Genomic DNA, 25,019 nt, shown 5'->3' on the forward strand with positions numbered 1-25,019 from the left:
GAGTGCCCACATGCGGCTATTCTGTGTTGAGCGGTTAACAAAGAAATAGCTACTCCTATATGCTTAATTTAGAGTTATTAATGTAGCTTTAGTTGTTCTACAAACGTTGGGCTATATGTTTTGATTTTTAAAACACTGTAACACTGCATGATGCGACTCTAATGATGATTTGAAAAAAGTTGCTTGAAAGGCATGAGCTCTGCTTTGTTTTTTGCGCAGGCTGTACACACTTTATCAGTCTTTCATTCAGAATTTGACAAGCACTTGATAATGCCTTGAATTTCCCGGGCGGCATCCCCATTGTGTGGCCATAATGCACCCTAAAAAAATCCATGCCATTGGCCCAGAGTGCTGCGTTGTGCGCTTCTCCCTGAGTGCTGCGCGCTCCGAAGCAGCTCTCACTCACATGGCTCTCCGTCATGTGATCGGGTCTTTCTCACAGGCTACAAGTGAAGACGGACACATCGGGGACGCAACTGCGTGCGTCCTTATCAAATTCCGAGGTGAATATTGAAGATATTTGAAGAACTGTTCACATTTACTTTTCATCAGCCAACAAGATGAGTAGGCCTAACGAACAGCAAAAGCACTAGCCTATGTCAATCTATTATCCCCCATACTACAAAAGTCGACCTGTTCTATTCTGTGCGAGAAATAAATATTCCAAACATAGTCTGGGACAGTTGTGGAATGCGTTAGATCCCAAATTAATACAACCAGTAGCATAACAAATTAAAAAAATTACGCAATATGGCTGACGCAACAGATCAGAAAGTTTAGCTTAAAATGTTGATAAACTATTAGGCTATTTCTTCACATTATAAGCGCGGCAACGTGCACATGGCAGTAGGCTATAAGCGCCAATGTTCCATTAGTAGGAAAACACCATTATCAAAGGTGACCGCAAATGCAATTATGCATGTAATGCTTTTATTATAACGGTGCATTTTTATGGTGAAAATTATCTTCCCCAAACTTGACACTCATGCGCTGCTTATGTATGCCAGTTAGGCTCTACACCCCTTATAAAGCGGATTAGTGTGCTTAATTTTATGAAGTTATTTGGACACTTTAGTTGTGATACAAAGCTTATTAAAACATATAGGCCTATGGGCTAGGCTACATGAGGCGTGCGACTATGATTAGAAAAAGACAAGGGGGAAAAAAGCATTGTTTCTTATGCTGGGCATCGTTCACAAGTGATAGGCTAATATTGTCACCCATCAGACTTTTCTTGATTTAATCTTGTCTTTACATATACTAAATAACAGATGTGTGAAAATTGTTTTGATTTAGAATGATCCATTATCATGCACCTGAAATAGCGAATGGAGGATGCTTTTCCGTGGTTCATTTTCATGTCAGCCAGGTAGGATATAGTCCTGTTGTAAAGATAATGTGACGGATCAGCTTGTCCAAAACACCCTAACACAGGCGGGAGGCATGAAATGAACAGACCGGAGGCAGTGGTTGTGGTTCCTTTGCTTTTGTATTGTCAATAAACAAGTTTTCTTTCACCCGACACAACAGCGAGGGGGGGGGGGGGAAATGAAGAAAAAATAAACAAAGCAGTTGACCTAAAGGCCGTGGCCAACAGGGAAAACCTAACAACAAAAGGCTTCACCTGTCTTTAGACTATCGTCTGCACATAACATTTACAGGGGGAACGCTTCTCTCTACCTATAGCCTGCCTTGCTTAACCGAGAGCCAAGGTTCATCAGAAGAAGTGTTCTCTGAGATAGGAGAGTACGACGTCCTCACAGGTCCCTGTGTATGCTCCCAGCCCCGAGCTCATCTCCTGGAACAACTTTATAGAGGGAGACACAAAGCAATTAGTGGACCCAGCCGTTTACTAATTGGCTTTACACTGAGTACCTATCCCCTGAGGAGGGTGCTGTCGTGTCGTCTTCGGCCGGCCGGTCACTGAACTCTCGCAATGTGCTTAATATTAGGAAAGTTGAGAAATAAATATAGTAGGCCTAGCCTATAGAAAGCTGATGGGATCCTCCTCTTTTTAATGGAGGCCATCACTCTGTTTTCTCACGCAATTGCATAGCCTATAGAAATGTTGCGCAACATGAGCTCATGGGCTCTCATGAAGTGTTTGTTTAGATTTTCGTTTACATTTGCATTGATGTCTGAGTGATTAGAGGGACAATAGAGTGCTGAGTACCAGGCAGTTAGCAAGTTTGGTAGGCTACTAATGACCATCCGCAGCATCAGAGCTTGGAGAAGCCTAATTACCGTGACTAAACGGTCACGTGGAATTTGACTGCCTTCATGACTCGTGACCGCCGGTGTGGCGGTAATATGGTCACCGCAACAGCCCTAGGTGTGAATACTTTCTGAAGGCACTGTATGTTAATTAATCTCACTCACATCTGTTGCAGGAAGAACATCATGTAGGTAGCATCCACCTTTTCATTTACCCCCTTCATCACTGTGTAAACAAAAACCTAATTAAAATGTAATTATCTCCTGAGTCCTCTGTGCCAAAGGTTTTCTCTATCACATGGATACAATCACTGCAGCAGTGGTAACTCTGGGTCTTCCATTCCTGTGGCGGTCCTCATGAGAGCCAGTTTCATCATAGCGCTTGATGGTTTTTGCGACTGCACTTGAAGAAACTTACAAAGTTCTTGAAATGTTCCGTGTTGACTGACCTTCATGTGTTAAAGTAATGATGGACTGTCGTTTCTCTTTGCTTATTTGAGCTGTTCTTGCCATAATATGGACTTGGTCTTTTAATAATAATATGCCATTTAGCAGACGCTTTTATCCAAAGCGACTTAGTCATGTGTGCATAAATGTTTACGTATGGCTGGTCCCGGGGATCGAACCCACTACCCTGGCGTTACAAGCGCCATGCTCTACCAATTGAGCTACAAAGGACCACAACATAAGACAGATCAGACAAAATATGATATAGGGTACACAACAGGGCACTGCGATCGCTATGGATGAGATCAGCGTTGCATTATTAGTCATCACAGACATCAGTAGTTCACATAAATCATCATCATTTCTTAACCACAACACTTTAATACTACCACTTGAGAGAGCCATACTAATTAAGGGAGGAGATGCAGTTTATGTCTAAATAATGGTGAGGGGAGTAGCTTCCTTACTTTTACCAAATAGGGCTGTCTTCTGTATAACTTGTCAAAACACAACTGATTGGCTCAAACGCATTAAGAAGGAAAGAAAGTGTGTGCAAAGGGTGGCTATTTGAAGAATCTCAAATATAAAATATATTTTGATTTGTTTAACACTTTTTTGATTACTACATGCTTCCATATGTGTTATTTCATTGTTTTGATGTCTTCACTATTATTATACAATGTAGAAAATAGTAAAAATAAAGAAAAACCCTGGAATGAGTAGGTGTTCTAAAGCTTTTGACTGGTAGTGTAGGTAGATATAGGTACTGTATATTACACCATATGACTCTGATTTTAACCACCTGTTCTCCTCTTGTTCAGCATCTGGCTAACTGAAATGTTTCTCTGTGTTTCTCCTTTAGAACTGTGATGTCTTATGGGAGGACTTCCATCAGAAGCTGGTTGATTCATCACTTATCACACTGGACACGTACCTGCAACAGTTCCCCGACCTCAAGGTACAGTATACTGCATGAACAACAGTTTAGCCTTGGCTCTGTCGCCACAGAAACTAATAGCAGTCCTTGTGTGTCAAAATTTGAGTTGACGCTTCCCTTTAACCAACTCAATAATATTGTTTTTTTTCACTTATGTATCCAAATTATTTATAGTACAGCACTATTTGTAATAAATTAGCTATTTGGTGAGAAGTTTGACTAGGAAATTGCCCTTGTAAAATAATTGGTTCATCTCTTCCGGCATATTCTTAATATGCTCACGGTCTCAAAGACTTGAAGAGATTTCAGGCTTTTGTCCCTGTGGCTCAGAGTGCGTCCCAAATGGCACCCTATTCCCTATATTGCGCACTACTTTTGACCAGGGCCCAATGGGCCGTGGTCAGAAGTAATGCACTATAAAGGGAATAGGGTGCCATTTGGGACACAGCCTCAGAAAGGTTGACACCTTTATGCTTGGAACTTTTGCTCAGGGGAAGGACTTTGTATACTATTGTATTGTATTAAAGGCCGGTCTGTGTGGTACTTTGCTAACTCCATGTACTCTATTCACCATCAGATCCGTGTGGCGAAAAGAAGCAGAAAGCTAATTGACTACGACAGTGCACGGCACCATCTCGAGACCATTCAGGCAGTGGTCAATAGAAGTGATCGGAAGGTCTCCAAGGTAAGACCTATGCAGTAATACAACAATGTGCTATTCTGTCCGCCTTTACCATTGTAGTGAAGAATGATCGAGAAACACAACCCTTTTACTAAAACGAAAATTCCTCATATGCTATAATAGTTCACCTTTCCAATAGTTTTGTGATGTAAACCCAACAAACAGACTAGAGCCATTTAACAACAACCTAGTCTCCAACCATAATTGAAAAGTGGGTGGTCATTAACATAGTGTACGTTATGTCATTCTTATGGCAGTCTTATAAGAGCATCATGACAGTACACTACAAGTAAAGTACTGTGTATCAAGTGTAAAAGAGAATCCTTGTGCAAAGCAGTTCATCTTCAAGGTGCTGGTTTTGGCAGGAAAGAGATATGTTAATATTTCCCCCCTCGTTATGTATTTCTCTCTTCAGGCAGAGGATGAGTTGAAAAAAGCCCAGAAGGTGTTTGATGAGCTCAATGTTGATCTACAGGACGAGCTACCAACTCTCTGGGACAGGTAAACTAATATCAACACCTGAGTCACATTCACTAGGCACCAAACGGAAAAAAATGGGCCGACCATGGAGAGGGGCCTACCTGATTTGTCCAATAAGAAACGCTTGTTTTTGTTTTCCGTTGCAAAACGATTTGGTACGGTGTGCGCTAATTAATATGACCCTAATTAAAACTGTCATAGATAAACCAATGTTGTGGTATTTACGCTGTAGCGCCTCTTCCCATGGTCAATTACAAATCAAAATGAATGGTTTCGGGTACTGTAAAAAAAATAAAAAAATATATACTACAGTACTATTATGAGGTCAATCAATCAAATGTATTTATTTTACATTTTAGTCATTTAGCAGACGCTCTTATCCAGAGCGACTTACAGTTAGTGAGTGCATACATTATTTTTTTATTTTATTTTATTTTTTCAAACCCACAACCCTGGCGTTGCAAACACCATGCTCTACCAACTGAGCTACATCCCTGCCGGCCATTCCCTCCCCTACCCTGGACGACGCTAGGCCAATTGTGCGCCGCCCCATGGGTCTCCCGGTCGCGGCCGGCTACGACAGAGCCTGGATTCGAACCAGGATCTCTAGTGGCACAGCTAGCACTGCGATGCAGTGCCTTAGACCACTGCGCCACCTTTTTGCATCAGCAGATGTCACAAAGTGCTTATACAGAAACCCAGCCTCAAACCCCAAAGAGCAAGCAATTTAGATGTAGAAGCACGGGTATAGGTATACTCCTGTTACAGTTAGCTGCTTCCTGTTTTCAATTATGAGAAGTGTGTGCGTGATGCAGTAGTTTTTTTTCTAGGGGTTAGATCAGCTTTAATATTGAGTTTGAGTTTGAGTTTGAGTTTGAGTTTATTTTTACAGGGACAGTGCACATTAATCAACGTTTCAGTAAAAGTGCCGGTTTTAGCCAGCCGGCTAATTTTCAACCGCAGTCCCTGGGCAGGTTATTAAAAACAATTACAATATAGACAATAACAACATAGAACAAGACATAGCATACAGACATAGCAACATAGGACAAACAAGACGTAGCATACAGACCGAGCAACATAGAACAAAAAGCAGCAAGACAAAATTCATAAAAGCAACAAAGTGTTTCCACACCTCACAAGTTACAGACAACAGACATGGAAAGCGGCAACACACAGCTAGGGACCATGTTCACAAATCTGATTGACCTTTAGCCATGTCTTCAAGCATTTTGTGAAAGTGTGATATGTGGTGCAGTTATGTGTGTCTGATGGCAGTGTATTCCAGACATGGGAAGCTCTCACAGAAAAAGCGGATTTACTAAAGGTGCTTTTCCTTAGGGGAACTACACAGTCACCTCTCATGGCAGACCTTGTGGATCTGCTGCCATATGTTTGGGTTTTCTGTTTAACAAAAATACTGAGTGGAGGGGGAGCCAAGCCATTTAGGATCTTGAATACAAGACATGCATCGGTGTATTGCACAAGATTTTCCCAACTCAGGAGCTCATGCTTTCTAAGGATGTGACAGTGATGATGGCTATTGGGCTTCCTATCAAGCACTTTGAGAGCCTGTTTGTAGACAGACTGAATAGGTCTTACTGTTGTACAGCAAGCTTGGGCCCAACTAGTCAAGCAGTATGTTAAGTGGGGGAGTATCATAGATTTGAAGTACAGTTTTGCTACCTCTGTAGTCAAACAATTTCGTATAAATCGGAAATTAGCTAGGTTGAATTTGGTTTGGCATTAATCAGAGGCAACAAAGAGACCAAAGATAACCCTGAAGGAGCTGCAAAGCTCCACAGCGGAGATTGGAGTATCTGTCCATAGGACCACTTTAAGCCGTACACTCCACAGAGCTGGGCTTTACGGAAGAGTGGCCAGAAAAAAGCCATTGCTTAATGAAAAAAATAAGCAAACACGTTTGGTGTTCGCCAAAAGCCATGTGGGAGACTCCCCAAACATATGGAACAAGGTGGGGGGTGGTGAATAGTTATGCACGCTCAAGTTTTCTGTTTTTTTGTCTTATTGTGAAACAAACAAGAAAACAATATTTTGCATCTTCAAAGTGGTAGGCATTAAATTAAATGATACAAACCCGCATAAAGTCAATTTTAATTCCAGGTTGTAAGGCAACAAAATAGGAAAAATGCCAAGGGGGGTGAATGCTTTTGCAAGCCACTGTATGGGTGGCCCCATTGTGAATCGAACCCACGACACTAGCGTTGCAAGCGCCATGCTTTACCATCTGAGCCACACAGGAGTACTTTATTGCTTATAAAGGATTATGCAGTGTTGTTTTTTTATTGGTATTGCTCTACTCTATGCGCTTTGACATAGAAATCCTTTAAAATCGTGAATGCAAACGTGTTACTCTCTGAGTCACCTTAGATCCATCCCAAATGGAATCCTATTCAGTGCGTAGTGCACTACATTTGACCAGAGCCCTTTGGGTCCTGGTCAAATCTAGTGCACTAAATAGGGAACATGGTGCCATTTGGGACAGAGCCCAATATTTCCTCTTTAGTTCTTAGGTGATTCACAGTCGAGATGTGACTCTAGAAACTTGGTTGCAGTTTGTATCTGTGCTAGAATGGATAAAAATCCCCCAAAATAAAGGTACTGGTCGATATTCCAAAGAAAATATCAGATATAGTTATTGGCACAGACTTTCCACATCAGTGCATCCCTATCTAAGTAAAACCAGATAGAAAGTATGTAGAAATGACAATGGACCTATAATATTTTAAAATAACTGCCTTTCTTCTGGCCCACAAATTGCTTTCAACAACAAAAGAAAATGGTTTGTCCCTCCGTTTAAATTATTTCCCACCCCTGTTCTAAGTGGTGATGTAAAGACCTTTACTAGTGAAGGGCATTTTAATTATTTTCAGTAAGCCTTTTCATTCTACTTCGTTCACCTAAAAGAGCCGGTAGCCATGATGTTGTTAAATAGACATGGGGGGGGGGGGCTCAGACTGGCCTCTGCCTGGGGCCTATAAATCACAAAGTCCGCCCCTGTGTGTGTGTGTGTGTGTGTGTGTGTGTGTGTGTGTGTGTGTGTGTGTGTGTGTGCCATCTTGAGCAGCAGCAAGCAGCGCACTGGCTGCTCACTGGAGAGGAATGCTTGCAGCCGTGGTTACGTAATCTGTCCAATCAGAGGCATCCTCTCTCTGCAATGCCCTCTAGCACCGCTCTACTCGTGGATAGGAATTGCGGTACTTTTTATTTTTAGCCCTATCATAGTTATAATGACAGTCATCCTTTTGTGAAAAAATCTGCATTAACAGCTGAGCTACAGTATATGTGTTCAGGATATGTGTCAGAATCAATTCAACCCCTGTGTGTGTGTGTGTGTGTGTGTGTGTGTGTGTGTGTGTGTGTGTGTGTGTGTGTGTGTGTGTGTGTGTGTGTGTGTGTGTGTGTGTGTGAATGAATGACCACATGTCTCCTACCTGCATCATTGCAAAATGACAAGAGTATAGAGCAGTGCTAGAGGGCATTGCAGAGAGAGGATCCTCACAAGGGCAACACAATGTTTGCTGTACACTTTGGTTTAGCAGTTTCTGAAATTCGCACTTATTGCTTATATGTTCAGAAGAAAGATGTGCTATGAGTTCACCTGAATAGCAGCAATAGATCGCAATTTACAATACGTATCTAACATTTTGCAAACTGGTTGGTAAACAATGTATCAATCAATACAATTTATTTTATAAAGCCCTTTTTACATCAGCAGTTGTCACAAAGTGCTTTACAGATACCCAGCCTCAAATCCCAAAGAGCTAGCAATGTAGAGGTAGAAGCACAGTGGCCAGGAAACTCCCTAGAAGGCAATAACCATGTATAGGGACTATAGTTAAACAGCGTTTTGTATCTCTGACCACCAGTTTGATATGGTTTTATTTTTTTGAAAAGTGGTATGAAAAGTATATTGTTATGGTAAACTGTTCATTCCAATGTATGGAATTCATAAGTCTAACAGCATTAGCCTTATAGCTAAGGCTGTCAATTCATAAATTACTTCCATAATTTTAGGGCTTTAAAGAAGATGTTTGTTGGTGAAAAGACAGCACAATGGTAACAGATGTGTTTTCCCCCTTCAAGCCGAGTCGGATTCTACGTGAACACATTCAAGAACGTGACGAACCTGGAGGCCAAATTCCATCGGGAAATCTCTGTGGTAAGTTAAAAAAATAGAAATACTCAAGGCTATTTGCTTTATGCGCTGGGTGGTGTTTTTGAAGGTTGAGTCTCTTTCTTCTGACATTGCATCAACACAAGGGATAAAGTACAGTTCAGTATGATGATGTACCATGTACCATCTATGCCTAGTGTATCCAAACACATATATATTTTTTTAAAGTTCATTTTAGACAGAAGAGAGCTGGGAGACAGATAGAGGGAACGTAGTGTGAAGACCGGTGGGGCCGGGATTCCATCCCACGCAGGCAGGAGATTGCATACATGCTCAGTTAGGCAGCCTTAACCGCTTGACCAACCTCAAGCACCAGATGGTGAAGATGAGCGAGTATCTGAAATTCTTGTTATCCAAAAACATCCTCAGCGCTCTTTACTTCTATAGCCTAATTGTGGACTTACATCATATCACATTAGCCTTGATCATATAGCCAATTTTTTTCACTAAGACATACACTAAGTTACTAATTCAACAATTTATTAAAATGTAAATGGACAAATAGTCAACTGATGGCTGATTCAAGGAGCATGAAAATTACAGCTCACGATGATAATGTGGAATTGAAAATGTCAATACACAAGACGTTTAGATGTCTACTTGAGCAGCATATATTTTTTGTAAAATGTAGAAATATTTACCTAGAAATAAAGGGTTTATAGTAAGGTTTTGCTGCACATAACACTTTTGTAGTGGAAAATCCTTTCATATCAAATATGGGCTGAAAACCTAGCATTATAGCTTCAAATTTGCTCCTCCAGTTTCGGTAATAACACCTCTCTATTTCACCTCTCTTCCTGTCGGTGATCGAGTGAAACATTATAATGTAGGCCTTCCTCTTTCCTTCAGAAATGCTAGTCAATCATAATTTGGAGAGATGTTTGTTTGTGTGTGGGAAATATCAGCGGTGAGGCAAGTCTGTGAACCAGAACTTCTCAGCTCTCAATTTCTCTGGTTTGCCATTGAAGGTTGAATTCTGAACATAGTCATAGACCTTCAGAATACCAACGTGAACATGTTACTAAGGCAAGTCAGGAGAATGCTGGGAGAGTGAGTGACAGAAACTGCCAGCGCCATTATCCTTAACCTTTGATAAATCACCTGAAATATACAGTGGGGAAAAAAAGTATTTAGTCAGCCACCAATTGTGCAAGTTCTCCCACTTAAAAAGATGAGAGAGGCCTGTAATTTTCATCATAGGTACATGTCAACTATGACAGACAAAATGAGAAAAAAAAATCCAGAAAATCACATTGTAGGATTTTTTATGAATTTATTTGCAAATTATGGTGGAAAATAAGTATTTGGTCAATAACAAAAGTTTCTCAATACTTTGTTATATACCCTTTGTTGGCAATGACACAGGTCAAACGTTTTCTGTAAGTCTTCACAAGGTTTTCACACACTGTTGCTGGTATTTTGGCCCATTCCTCCATGCAGATCTCCTCTAGAGCAGTGATGTTTTGGGGCTGTCGCTGGGCAACACGGACTTTCAACTCCCTCCAAAGATTTTCTATGGGGTTGAGATCTGGAGACTGGCTAGGCCACTCCAGGACCTTGAAATGCTTCTTACGAAGCCACTCCTTCGTTGCCCGGGCGGTGTGTTTGGGATCATTGTCATGCTGAAAGACCCAGCCACGTTTAATCTTCAATGCCCTTGCTGATGGAAGGAGGTTTTCACTCAAAATCTCACGATACATGGCCCCATTCATTCTTTCCTTTACATGGATCAGTCGTCCTGGTCCCTTTGCAGAAAAACAGCCCCAAAGCATGATGTTTCCACCCCCATGCTTCACAGTAGGTATGGTGTTCTTTGGATGCAACTCAGCATTCTTTGTCCTCCAAACACAACGAGTTGAGTTTTTACCAAAAAGTTATATTTTGGTTTCATCTGACCATATGACATTCTCCCAATCCTCTTCTGGATCATCCAAATGCACTCTAGCAAACTTCAGACGGGCCTGGACATGTACTGGCTTAAGCAGGGGGACACGTCTGGCACTGCAGGATTTGAGTCCCTGGCGGCGTAGTGTGTTACTGATGGTAGGCTTTGTTACTTTGGTCCCAGCTCTCTGCAGGTCATTCACTAGGTCCCCCCGTGTGGTTCTGGGATTTTTGCTCACCGTTCTTGTGATCATTTTGACCCCACGGGGTGAGATCTTGCGTGGAGCCCCAGATCGAGGGAGATTATCAGTGGTCTTGTATGTCTTCCATTTCCTAATAATTGTTCCCACAGTTGATTTCTTCAAACCAAGCTGCTTACCTATTGCAGATTCAGTCTTCCCGGCCTGGTGCAGGTCTAGAATTTTGTTTCTGGTGTCCTTTGACAGCTCTTTGGTCTTGGCCATAGTGGAGTTTGGAGTGTGACTGTTTGAGGTTGTGGACAGGTGTCTTTTATACTGATAACAAGTTCAAACAGGTGCCATTAATACAGGTAACTAGTGGAGGACAGTGGAGCCTCTTAAAGAAGAAGTTACAGGTCTGTGAGAGCCAGAAATCTTGCTTGTTTGTAGGTGACCAAATACTTATTTTCCACCATAATTTGCAAATAAATTCATAAATAATCCTACAATGTGATTTTCTGGATTTTTTTTTCTCAATTTGTCTGTCATAGTTGACGTGTACCTATGATGAAAATTACAGGCCTCTCTCATCTTTTTAAGTGGGAGAACTTGCACAATTGGTGGCTGACTAAATACTTATTTTCTCCACTGTACATGCCAGTACTGTGTTGGACTGAATATACAACTCTGGCAGCCTGTGTCTTCTGATGAATACTGGTTCAGGGGTCCACAGCCATCTGTGTTTGGCTCAATGCCATTTCAACTCCGTTAAGGAAGTGCACTGAAATTGAATTTTTAAACGAGGAAAATACCCATCAATTATGATGTTTTCAATTAATGAATTCCATTTTTATTTCACTTCCTGAAATAACTTTAGGCCAGCACATGATTCGCTCACACTTACCCACTTAAACCTTATTATCCTGTCTTCAAAGGTACTGCATTTCCAACTAGCAGGGACAGCACTGTTATGTGACATTGTAATTGTCTTACTGAGGTCTAGGGAAATGACTACAGTAACTACCATATATTAGGCCTATTGTATTGTATTGGCTGTCAGCAGTATTACTGGTGAATATCAAGGTAATGCCTAAACTATAGCCTCTCGCGATTCCTAGCCTGGCTACTACTCCCCATCGCTCCAGGCCAAACATGAGGGCCTATATAGTGCACTACGTTTGACCAGAGCCCTATGGTGCACTTTATAGGAATAGGGAGCCATTTAGGACACTGCCATGGTGTCACGATATGATTGGTTTAGGGACACCAGTGATTTGAGTCTTGTAAGTATTCTGAACATCTGTTCTGAAATTGAGCCTAAATGGTCAGGTAGGAAAGGGATTGTTTTTGGCCGTTGATGAAGAGAAGGCTGTTTGACTTGTTTTAGGCTTGTTCTCATTCAGATCACACCATCTGCGTCGTTTATGGACAGAAACGGAGTGGCCATAGGGCAGTTCTGGCAAATGCCAGATTAGCTGGTCCATCTTTAGCCCAGTGGGCCTGTCTAAAGTGGAGTTGCTGTGCAGAATAATAATAATTTGACTAATAATCGGGGCCTCAAAGGACAAAATGGACCGATGTGTTAGAAATGCCCGGGCAGATTTCTGGTCCTTGCCCGACCCAGAGAGAAAGCTTTATGTTCAGACTTGTTTTAGGCATGTTCTCCTTCAGATCACACCATCTACATCCTTCATGGATGCCTGGCTGGAAGGTGTGTTGGTACAAAGAATGCCCCCTCAGACAGCAGGGTCCCAATAAAGAACAGAGGACAGATGTGAAAGCAGCAGTCAGTAGACCGAGGGCACAACTCATTTAAACCTGTGGTGCGGTTTTTATGCAGAACCCTATTCATGTTTTTTCCTGGGGTCAATTGTTTTGTATCGTGTGTGTGTGTCCTGACATCTTTATCCGTCCAAGTTCAACATTTGGTTCTAGACTGCCCTCTGCAGGGAAAAGTATAAATTGTGCCTCATTTATTCATTTTTCATTTATTTCAGGGTTTAGGTCAATTTAACCTAACATACCAGACGTACAAAAAGAAACGCTTGAGATGGCGTTTCTTTCTTTCTAATCCTTTTGCACCGTTCAACCAATCCAGTAAATGTGGAGAAGGAGTTAAGATGGAGTGTCGCCTTGTTAACATGCAAAAGCGGATGTCGCGTCACAGGCTCTCTTTCCATTTACGCTGAAGACTGGATGCATTTGGTTGTTTCCGACTCGCTGAGGTTGGGGTCAATTCAATTCAGGAAGAAAACGTTTATTACAATTTAATATAATTTTTTTGTATACAGTATATAATTTTAAATAAACTGAAAAGTAGAAGCTATTTATTTCTAAAGTTTTTCCATTTCTGAATTGTACATTCAAATCACTTTCTGAATTGAATACCTTCAATTGGAATTGACCCCAACCCTGATATATTTTTATTTATTTAATTGATCATTTATTTTTAAAGTAATCTCGGACACCCAGCGAGCACCTGCGAAATCGTGATTTGTCCAAATGATCAGTGAATAAAAATCAGCGTACTGGAACAAAGTTCCTCTTTAGTCGTGGCATCCAACAGTCTGTCGACAGATGCTACTGCCAATTATGTTAGGCCTATGATTGAGAATGGCGCCGGAGGGGATGGCTGCTGTTTTACGGACTCCTAACCAATTGTGCTATTTTGTGTGTTTCTTGGCGTTGTTTGTAACTTATTTTGTACATAATATTTCTGCCACTGTCTCTAATGACCGATAACAGCTTCTGGATATCAGAACAGCGATAACTCACCTCAAACTGGACAAATATTTTTTCTTTAACAAGTCGGACGTGAAGGATTTACTGCTGCTCCCGGACCAGGCCCAAATCCTCGTCATTCACATGAAGAGGAGACGCCGATACAGGGGATGCAGATCTGACTGCCTTGTGAGAATTTCGGCGGAAAGTGGGTAACCCGCCTCTACCCTCCGTCCTATTGGCCAATGTGCAATCATTGGAGAATAAACTGGATGAGCTCCATTCAAGATTATCCTACCAACGGGACATTAAAAACTGTAATTTCTTATGTTTCACTGAGTCGTGACTGAACGACGACATGTATAATACAGTTGGCTGGGTTTTTCGTGCATTGGAAAGACAGAACAGCTACCTTCTCAGTTCTACCCTAAGAGAAGGGGTGGTGGTTTGTGTCTATTTGTCAATAACAGCTGGTGCGTGAAATCTAATATTAAAGAAGTCTTGAGGTTTTGCTCGCCTGAGGTAGAGTACCTCACATGATAAATTGTAGACCACACTATTTACGAAGAGTTTCATCTGTATTTTCCGTAGCTGTCTATTTACTCCACAAAGCGATGCTGGCACTAAGACCGCACTCAACGAGCTGTATAAGGCCATAAGGAAACAAGAAAATGCTCATCCAGAGGCTGTGCTCCTAGTGGCCAGGGACTTTAATGCAGGAAAACTTAAATCTGTTTTACCTCATTTCTACCAGCATGTCACGTGCAACCAGAGGGAAAAAAACTCTAGACCACCTTTACTCCATACACAGAGACGAGTACATACCGCCCCAACATAATTCTATCCTGATTCCTGCTTAAAATAAAAAAACTAAAGCAGGAAGTACCAGCGACTCGCTCAAAACGGAAGTGGTCAGATGACGCCGATGCTAAGCTACAGGACTGTTTTGATAGCACAGTATGGAATATGTTCTGGGATTCATCCGATGGCATTGAGGAGTATACCACATCAGTCACTGGTTTCATCAATAAGTGCATCGATGACGTCGTCCCCACAGTGACCGTACGTACATAAAACAACCAGAAGCCATGGATTACAGGAAACAGCCGCACTGAGCTAAAGGGTAGAGCTGCCGTTTTCAAGGAGCGGGACACTAACCCAGATGCTTATAAGAAATCCTGCTATGCCCTCCGATGAACCATCAAACAGGCAAAGCGTCAATACAGGACTAAGATTGAAACCTACTACACCGGCTCTGACGCTCGTCGGATGTGGCAGGGCTTGCAAACTATTACGGACTACAAAGGGAGGCCCAGCCATGAGTTGCCCAGTGACACGAGCCTACCAGACGAGCTAAATGACATATGCGCGCTTTGAGGCAAGCAACACTGAAGCATGCATGAGAGCACCAGGACGTGTACTCCACGTATGCGCTGACCAACTGGCAAGTGTATTCACTGACATTTTCAAGTCTGTAATACCTACATGTTTCAAGCAGACCACCATAGTCCCTGTGCCCAAGAACGCCAAGGTAACCTGCCTAAATGACTACTGACCCGTAGCACTCACGTCTGTAGCCATGAAGTGCTTTGAAAGGCTGGTAATGGCTCACATCAACACCATCATCCCAGAAACCCTAGACCCACTCCAATTCGCATACCGTCCCAACAGATCCACAGATGACGCAATCTCAATTGCACTCCACACTGCCCTTTCCCACCTGGAAAAAAGGAACACCTACGTGAGAATGCTGTTCATTGACTACAGCTCAGTGTTCAACACCATAGTGCCCTCAAAGCTCATAACTAAGCTAAGGACCCTGGGACTGAACACCTCCCTCTGCAACTGGATCCTGGACTTCCTGACGGGCCGACCCCAGGTGGTAACGGTAGGCAACAACGCATCTGCCACGCTGATCCTCAACACAGGGGCCCCTCGGGTGCATGCTCAGTCCCCTCCTGGACACCCTGTTCACCCACAACTGCATGGCCAAGCACGACTCCAACACCATCATTACGTTTTTCGACGACACAACGGTGGTAGGCCTGATCACCGACAATGATGAGACAGCCGATAGGGAGGAGGTCAGAGACCTGGCAGTGTGGGGCCAGGACAACAACCTCTCCCGCAACGTGATCAAGACAAAGGAGCTTATCGTGGACCATTCACATCGACATGGCTGTAGTGGAGCAGGTCGAGAGCTTCAAGTTCACTGGGATCCACATCACCAACAAACTATCATGTTCCAAACACACCAAGACCGCTGTGACGAGGGCACGACAACTCCTATTCCCCCTCAGGAGACTGAAAAGATTTGACATGGGTCCTCAGATCCTCAAAACGGTCTACAGCTGCACCATCGAGAGCATCCTGACTGGTTGCATCACCGCCTGGTATGGCAACTGCTTGGCATCCGACCGCAAGGTGCTACAGAGGGTAGTGCGTACAGCCCAGTACATCACTGGGGCCATGCTTCCTGCCATCCAGGACCTCTATACCAGGCGGTGTGAGAGGAAGGCCCTAAAAATTGTCAAATACTCCAGCCACCCTAGTCATAGACTGTTCTCTCTGCTACCGCACGGACATACTTTATTTTGCTGGCTGTTGTTTATGATTGGACTGAATGGGACAGGGAAGGAACAAGGCAACATGGTGGAATTGGTGCACTTTGACAAACAAAGTAGTATTTCACTATCGGTAACTGGCCACCCTTATATAAATTATATTGATATGGTATTGAGATACGTGTGAGGCCCCTGCTAACATGTAATGAAAGGAAGGGGATTTTATAACTTGAACACTTGTCTCTCTCTTTTGGCTATTGTAGCTCTGTAAGCAGCTGTATGAAGTGATGACCAAGCTGGGAGAGCAACACTCTGACAAAATGTTCACCATACAAGGAGCGCCCAGGTGAGCAGTTTCTATATGTCAGCTTTAATATTGCAGATAGATTGTGGGTTCTATCAATGTAATTGTCTGCATAATTTCCAATCTCCCACATATTTATTCTCTTTAAAAAATATATATATTTTCCTTCTTTATTATTTTACCCTAATCCTACCACCCCTCCCCTAATTGGAGTAAACTAATGGACAACAATACTTAGGTTTCTACTTCCAGCTTATACATACTACACTGAACAAAAATATAAACGCAACATGCAACAATTTGACTAAGTTACAGTTCGTCCAACAGCTGCTGCTGTTGTAGTGCATGTGGGATCAAATTATATCAAAAAGGGTAAATCAGAGCTAATGAAACAGGATTTTAATGAGCTGTTTAACACCCTAAAAGGCTCTGAAAAGCAGCCGATCGCGGCTGCCGGGTCGCGGCTGCCGGGTCACGGCTGCGAAAGGTTCAGCAGGCTCTTATCACTTCATATCTAGCGTAAAGACTAGTGCCACTCTGTTGGCATAACTTTTATTGACAATTTCGACACTTTTTGGAAACAAAAGATGCTCTACAGGGATGATGGACTCCACCCAAACCATCTATGAGCCTGAACCCTCTCTTCACATTTCAAGGCCGCATTTAGATATTGACTCAGAGACAGACCAAGCCCCGCTCAGGTAATACCTTCGATCCTCTCTAAGCGTTATCGTCGTACTGTTGTCTATACTTCTAGGGGTGTTGTCAGTTGTAATCTTGTACCCATTCGTCTGCTATTGTTAGCTCAAAAGAGGAGCCCACTGTGGCCTGCTCACCCAGTGATTTTAGTTAATATGTGAGTTCCATCAACTTGAATAACCCCTCGGTTTTCAAATCACATAGAGGGCTTGGGCTGTTGCAGGATAGCAACCAAAGCCCATATAAGTCAGTTTATAACATTCCATCATTGGTTACTCTGAGAGTTCCTCAAATTGACATTGGCTGTGGCCTCAGGCCCTATGGTGCTAACCTTGGAAAAGTAATTCCAATTTCTTCCTCTATTACTAATATGGATAGACCAAATGGTGCAGTTCAATGCAATCTTATAGCCATACCAACTATATCAATATCAACCATCAGACAGGACCCACAACTGCAAATTGAACATAGCTTATTTGAGTTGGAGTTTCCACGTGACTTTAAAATTCGCAAAGGCCTTGGGTTGATGTATCTGAATATTAGGAGCTTACTTCCTAAATTGGATTACCGTAATTTTCGGACTATAAGCTGCGCCTTTTTTCAAATTTTTCGACCCTGCGGCTTATATAACGGTGCGGCTAATCTATGGATTTTTACAGCTAACGGCCACTAGAAGACCTCCTAAATCTATGGATTTTACAGGTTACAGTCCACCAACTTTAACTCTATGGGCTCTATGACCGGTCCGCGCCCCTCACCTTTAAGCGGCGGTCTCCAGCAGGAAAAGCTGGAGGCCGGAAAAGAGTGAGACAGGTAGCGCGCAAAAGTAAAAGTGGAACCGAGAGTGGTACGAGAGACAGAATGAGAGACAGAACGAGAGACAGAACGAGAGCAAGACAGACAGACATTACGAGAGCGAGACAGTTTGTGCAAAGAAAGTTTTCATGCACAATCCATCTCTTTCCCGACAATCCCCTCTGTGCACGAACCCTTACATATGGTAATTAAACATTAAAACACCTGCGGCTTATAGTCCAGTGCGGCTTATATATGTACACATCATTCAATATCATTCAATTTAGCTGCTGCGGCTTATACTCCGGTGCGCCTTATAGTACGGAAAATACGGTATATTAAGATCTGGGTTATGCAGACAAATCCGGACATTCTCGTATTGACTGAAACTTGGCTATCATTTGTTCAGAGCTGACAGACAGGGTAGAGGGGGTGCAGTGGCCATTTTAATTAAAAATAATTTCTCTGTCTCTTTACTGAAATCCATTTCCCTTGCCAAAGAATTTGAGCTACTGTCCTTAAGCCTTTGTCTGGGGAAAAATTTATCAAAAACTTTCTACCATCCTCCCTCGGCTAACTTTTGCACTCAAGGAGTTAACTAGTTTGTTGTCTTCTTTTACTAAATCAGAAGTTATTATCCTGGGTGACCTAAATTATGATTGGGAAATGCAGGCAATCTAAGAAACGTGTAATGATCTAAACCTAACCCAGCTGGTGACTAAACCTACACAGCTCAACCCTAAAGATCCTTCAAAGTCAACTCTGATTGATCTTATTTTAACGAATACACCAGAGAAATATGTGTCTTCGCCCAATATATTAGTGACCATTGCCCAGTTGTTTATGTTAGAGATGTGAGGACACAATAATCTAAGCATCGCGTCATCACAAAGAAGAACTTAAAAAACTTAAGTGAACAGGCATTTTTACACCATCTTTATTTTAGTGACCTTAATTGTATTTCAGCTATCCCTGAACCTGATTTAGCTTTAAGCCTCTTTGCTGATGTCTTCAATACTATTGGGGATAATCATGCTTGAAGGAAGATCGAATGCCTGGTACACTCCGGAATTATCAGAAGTCATTCAAGAAAGAGATGATGCTTGGGTCAAGGCCAGGAATGCAGGCTTAGGCCTGGGCTGGCAAGCTTTTAAGCAACTAAGAAATCATTGTGTAAAAAAAATCAGAAAGGCTAAATCTGATTATTATGTCATCGCTCTTTCAGATTGCAATGGAAACTCGGCTAAATTCTGGAAAACTGTCAAATCCCTGAAGGGTTCTACTTCCTCCTCTCTCCCACAACAAATTAATTCAGACACTGGCCTCATTACGGAAAAAAATGCCATCATTGATGCATTTAATCACCATTTTATTTCAGCGAGTTATCTCTTTGAAATAACTTCTAAGACTATTCACAATGATATTGGGCTGGATGCTGATAGGGGAAACTTGCTGAATGATCAGAGAAATTATAGTCAAAGCTTTTAGGCTATTTGTGACCGACCACCTCGATTCGGTCTTATGTAGCAACATTTTGAATGGTGTTTTTTACATTGGATAAAGGTAAAGACTCAGAGCTACAAAATGGTAGATCATACACTGCAGTTGAGGAACAATGGGAAAGTAATTCTGCTTTGAAAGTTGATAAACTTGTAACCCCACTTTTGAGAAAATGGCCCTTGAATGTTTTGGTAAACCTACTGTAGAGCTCTTCTTTGTCTACACCCATTCAGCATCATTCACACCCTCTTAAGCCTTAGCCCCACCCATCTCTTTAAGGATTCACATGTGAGTCCATGTGCTAAACAAGGTGTAGTAAACAACCAAAGATTTCAATACTAAAAGTGGTGGAAGTAGTAGCCTACAATAAGGAAAAAACTCCAGGTAAAGATACACTATCTAGTCTCAAGAAGGCCAGTTTATTGCTTCTTTAATCAGCACAACAGTTTTCAGCTGTGCTAACATAATTGCAAAAGGGTTTTCTAATTATCAATTAGCCCTTTAAAATTATATAAATAATAAACTTGGATTAGCAAACACAACGTGCCATTGGAACACAGGACTGATGGTTGCTGATAATGGGCCTCTGTACGCCTAGGTAGATATTCCATTAAAAATCAGCCGTTTCCAGCTACAATAGCCATTTACAACATTAACAATGTCTACACTGTATTTCTGAATGTTTTGATGTTATTTTAATGGACAAAAATATTTGCTTTTCTTTCGAAAACAAGGACATTTCTAAGTGACCCCAAACTTTTGAACAGGGGTGTACGTTCAAATGACTCTCCTGTGAAATAGTGACATGCGATATAGGCCTAGCTTCTTGAAACTAGTAACATTTACAGAAAAATAAGTCCTGGATGCTTTGCTAGCAATACACAACAAGAAATCCACAGGAGCCAACCAATTGGATACTGGTCTGCTTAAGTGTGCAGCTCCTATCCTTGTTGGCTCAATAACCCAAATGTATTAATTATCAGGAAATATTCCAAAAGATAGCAGTGATCTTATTCATTATCACCTCATTTCAAGGCTTCCTTGTCTAGCTAAGATTCTCGAATCCTTGGTAAATGTACAACTTTGCTCTTTTTTATCAGAGAAATGTATATTTTGAATGTAAACCAATCAGGGTTTAGGCCTGGGCATAGCACTATTACAGCAACCACTTTAGCTGTTAATGATCTTGTCAATGCTTTAGACACTAAAATGAAATGTGCAGCTTTGTTTGTGGACTTCTCAAAAGCTTTTTATACTGTCGATCATGCTATTTTATTGAATAAGTTGTCCTCGATAGGCCTGAGCTCTGTCACCTGTTCATGGGTTCATGATTATCTTAGTGACAGAACTTAGGCCGTCGTGATTGATGGGGTTAAGTCTGAATTTCTTGAAGTGCATAAACCTGTTCTCTTCACTCTTTATATAAACACCATTGGTCAATCTGTAAAGAATTGTAAACTTAATCTATATGCGGATGATCCTATTATGTATGCTATTGCCCCGACTGTTGATCTGGCTGTGTCAAAACCACAGTCAGATTTTATAGCTATGCAGGAATCCCTTGCTGATTTAAAACTTGGGCTTAATACGGCCAAAACGGAATTCATGTTGTTTTTAAACTCTCATGAGAATGTTTCAGATGAATTACATGTTCACTCAATAGATGGTTCTCCAATCGAACTTGTTCCCGCATTTAAATACTTAGGCATTTGGATTGATATGGATTTGACATACGTTTCTGTCTCACATGTGCAACATTTAAATGTATTTTAATTAAACCTTTCAAATTAACTAAATAGCTGCTTTCTATGTGTCTATCTGGGGACTGCGAGTTAGAGCATAATTACATAAATAGCATATCATATCCCAGTTTAATCCCAGCGTTTGCACCCTCATCATTGTGCACGTTTCACATTTAATTTAAATGACAATAATAGTTTTCCCCCCCTCACATCACAAATATAGACAAGCCGTATTCCTTGAGTTAGCCTTTCTCTTGTTGGCGCATGTGTAAATGAGGTAAAAAATATATATATATCTTAATTGTTGAATCCTCTTTACCTCAGTGATTCAGGACCTTTGAGACTCTCTCGGGCCCCCTCGCCACCGGACAGCGACAGCGACGAGAGCCCAGCGGCCACTCCTAACCACATGCTGGCACCTGCCTCTCCCGGCCCGCCCCGGCCCAAATCTCCTTCAGGCCAGGTATGCCTTACCCCAATACAATCCTATTAACAGCCACAGGAATGTCCTACTTCAGTCCTGGATGCAGGCATTTGTTCCACCCTAGCACTAACACACCTGGTTCAGCTAATCACAGCCTTTATGATTGGCTGATTAGTTGAATCAGGTGTGTTTTCCATAGGCTAGAACAAAAAAGTCCACCCCTGTGGGTAACATGCTCTAACCAAACGCATGTAGCGCCAGTCCAAAGTATTTCAGTATACTGTATGACGCTCTAGTCTACTCAGTTGTACACTATCCATGTACAATTACACTCCACCGCGTGTGTTCCTTTGACGTATGCTAACCAACCACCTGTTCAGTAGTTTATATGAATTTCCAGCTAATTCTGGTTCAACAAGAGATAATTCATTTTAAAGTGAAACTAATCAATGATTGCCTGTTTATTTGAGAATCAGATTTTTTTAACCCACTGTAGTTGTAGAGGCAGTTTGTGATTGATTGTATTGACTTGTTATGGCTCTATTTCTTCCACGCACACTTTATGTATTGTTATAATGGTGAGTAATAATATCTAATGTGGTGTCACATTCGTTTTTAAACACCAGGGTAGTGGTATGACTAGACCCAGAGTAGTGTTAGATTTAGGTAGCAATGTGTTGATAGTTATGAAAGTACAGTATGTATGTATGTGTGTGTGTGTGTGTGTGTGTGTGTGTGTGTGTGTGTGTGTGTGTGTGTTCATGCGTGCCTGCATGTGAACCGAAGAGGAGTATCTTAATAAACCAAAACACACTACCCCACCCAAATCTCCCTATAGGAACCCAAAACCCATAGCACATTTTCATCTATAGATTTTTGTTTCCCAAGTGGAAGACTCAAATACACTTGTTGTCTTGGATGCCAACAATATTGTTGTTCTTGGATGCCAACATGGAGGTACAGTGCCTTCGGAAAGAATTCAGACTGCTTGACTTTTTCCACATTTTGTTACATTACAGCCTTATTCTAAAATGGATAAAATAAAAAACAATCCTGAGCGATCTACACACAATACCACATAATAACAGAAACATAAATACCTTATTTAAATAAGTATTCAGACCCTTTGCTATGAGACTTACAATTGAGCTCAAGTGCATCCTGTTTCCATTGATTATCCTTGAGATGTTTCTACAACTTGATTGGAGTCCACCTGTGGTAAATACAATTGATTGGACGTGATTTGGAAAGTCACACACCTGTCTATATAAGGTCCCACAGTTGACAGCGCATGTCAGAGCAAAAACCAAGCCATGAAGTCGAAGGAATTGTCCGTAGAGCTCCAAGGGAGGATTGTGTCGAGGCACAGATCTGGGGAAGGTTACCAAAAAATGTCTGCATCATTGAAGATCCCCAAGAACACAGTGGCCTCCATCATTCTTAAATGGAAGAAGTTTGGAACCACCAAGACTCTTCCTAGAGATGGCCGCCCAGCCAAACTGTGCAATCGGAGGAGAAGGGCCTTGGTCCAAGAACGCGATGGTCACTCTGAATGAGATCCAGAGTTCCTCTGTGGAAATGGGAGAACCTTCCAGAAGGACAACCATCTCTGCAGCACTCCACCAATCAGGCCTTTATGGAAGAGTTGCCAGACAGAAGCCACTCCTCAGTAAAAGGCACATGTTTGCCAAAAGGCACCTAAAAACTCTCAGACCATGAGAAACAAGATTCACTGGTCTGATGAAACCAAGATTGAACTCTTTGGCCTGAATGCCATGTGTCACGTCTGGAGGAAACCTGACACCATCCCTACGGTGAAGCATGGTGGTGGCAGCATCATGCTGTAGGGATGTTTTTCAGCGGCAAGGACTGGGAGACTAGTCAGGATCAAGGCAAAGATGAACGGAGCAAAGTACAGAGAGATCCTTGATGAAAACCTGCTCCAGAGCGCTCAGGACCTCAGAGTGGGGCGATGGTTCACCTTCCAACAGGACAACGACCCTAAGCACACAGCCAAGACAACGCAGGAGTGGCTTCGGGACAAGTCTCTGAATGTCCTTGAGTGGCCCAGCCAGAGCCAGGACTTGAACCAGATCGAACATCTCTGGAGAGACTTGAAAAAAGCTGTGCAGCAACGCACCCCATCCAACCTGACAGAGCTTGAGAGGATCTGCGGAGAAGAATGAGAGAAACTCCCCAAATACAGGTGTGCCAAGCTTGTAGTGTCATACCCAAGAAGGCTCGATTCTGTAATCGCTGCCAAAGGTGCTTCAACAAAGTCCTGAGTAAAGGGTCTGAATACTTATATAAATGTGATATTTCCGGGGGGTTTTTATTTATAAATTAGCAAACATTTCTAAAAACCTGTTTTCACTTTGTCATTATGGGGTATTGTGTGTAGATTGATGAGGGGGAAAAAACAATTTAATCAATTTTAGAATAAGGCTGTAATGTAACAAAATGTCAAAAAAGTCAAGGGGTCTGAATACTTACCGAATTGCCTTCAGAAAGTATTCAGACCCCTTGACTTTTTCCAACACTAATGCTTCTGGCACCCTTCTCCACCTCCCCAGTTCAAAAAGGGACCGCCGGTGCCCCCGCCACCCAAGACACCGACCAAGGATCTGCACCAGGAGCAGATAATCGACCTGTTTGGGGGCCAGTTCTTACCTGCGGCTACGCCCTCGCAGGTCAGTCACATCCTGGGTCCTATTTGACCATTTTAACAAGAGATTCTTATGCCCTCCTTTCCTTGGACATGCATTGACATGATTGAATTGGTGAATTCTATGTAGTGGAACTATCTGTCTAGATGACCCTAGAGAGAGCGTTTTCATCACAATCCAGGGCCCGGTTTCCTGATAGCGATGGAACTTAGTCTTACGAGTGTTTTAACGATGCATGTTTCCTGCAATGGACAAAGACGTAACATGCATTTCCCAAAACACCACGCAGAGAGAATGTTCGCTAAGTGCGTCATTGACGCATACAGTGTGGGAAAAAAGTATTTGATCCCCTGCTGATTTTGTACGTTTGCCCACTGACAAAGAAATGATCAGTCTATAATTTTAAAGGTAGGTTTATTTGAATAGTGGGAGACAGAATAACAACAACAAAAATCCAGAAAAACGCATGTCAAAAATGTTATAAATTGATTTGCATTTTAATGAGGGAAATAAGTACAGTGGGGAAAAAAGTATTTAGTTAGCCACCTATTGTGCAAGTTCTCCCACTTAAAAAGATGAGAGA

At 42.0% G+C, this 25,019-nt stretch overlaps 1 protein-coding gene across 1 annotated transcript in view; it reads left to right on the top strand.

Moving 5' to 3' along the window:
* The window catches only part of amph (amphiphysin), a 117,768-nt gene that overhangs the window by 60,745 nt on the left and 32,004 nt on the right, over positions 1 to 25,019 (top strand). Inside the window, exons 5-11 of the mRNA XM_084188015.1 lie at positions 3,524 to 3,619; positions 4,176 to 4,283; positions 4,696 to 4,781; positions 8,868 to 8,943; positions 16,570 to 16,652; positions 21,671 to 21,809; positions 24,344 to 24,460. Coding sequence (XP_084044141.1) covers positions 3,524 to 3,619; positions 4,176 to 4,283; positions 4,696 to 4,781; positions 8,868 to 8,943; positions 16,570 to 16,652; positions 21,671 to 21,809; positions 24,344 to 24,460 — 705 coding nt within the window. The remainder of the gene's footprint in view (positions 1 to 3,523; positions 3,620 to 4,175; positions 4,284 to 4,695; positions 4,782 to 8,867; positions 8,944 to 16,569; positions 16,653 to 21,670; positions 21,810 to 24,343; positions 24,461 to 25,019) is intronic.

The sequence above is a fragment of the Coregonus lavaretus genome (genome assembly GCF_964263955.1).
Source record: "Coregonus lavaretus genome assembly, chromosome: 23".
NCBI classification, from domain to species: Eukaryota; Metazoa; Chordata; class Actinopteri; order Salmoniformes; family Salmonidae; genus Coregonus; species Coregonus lavaretus.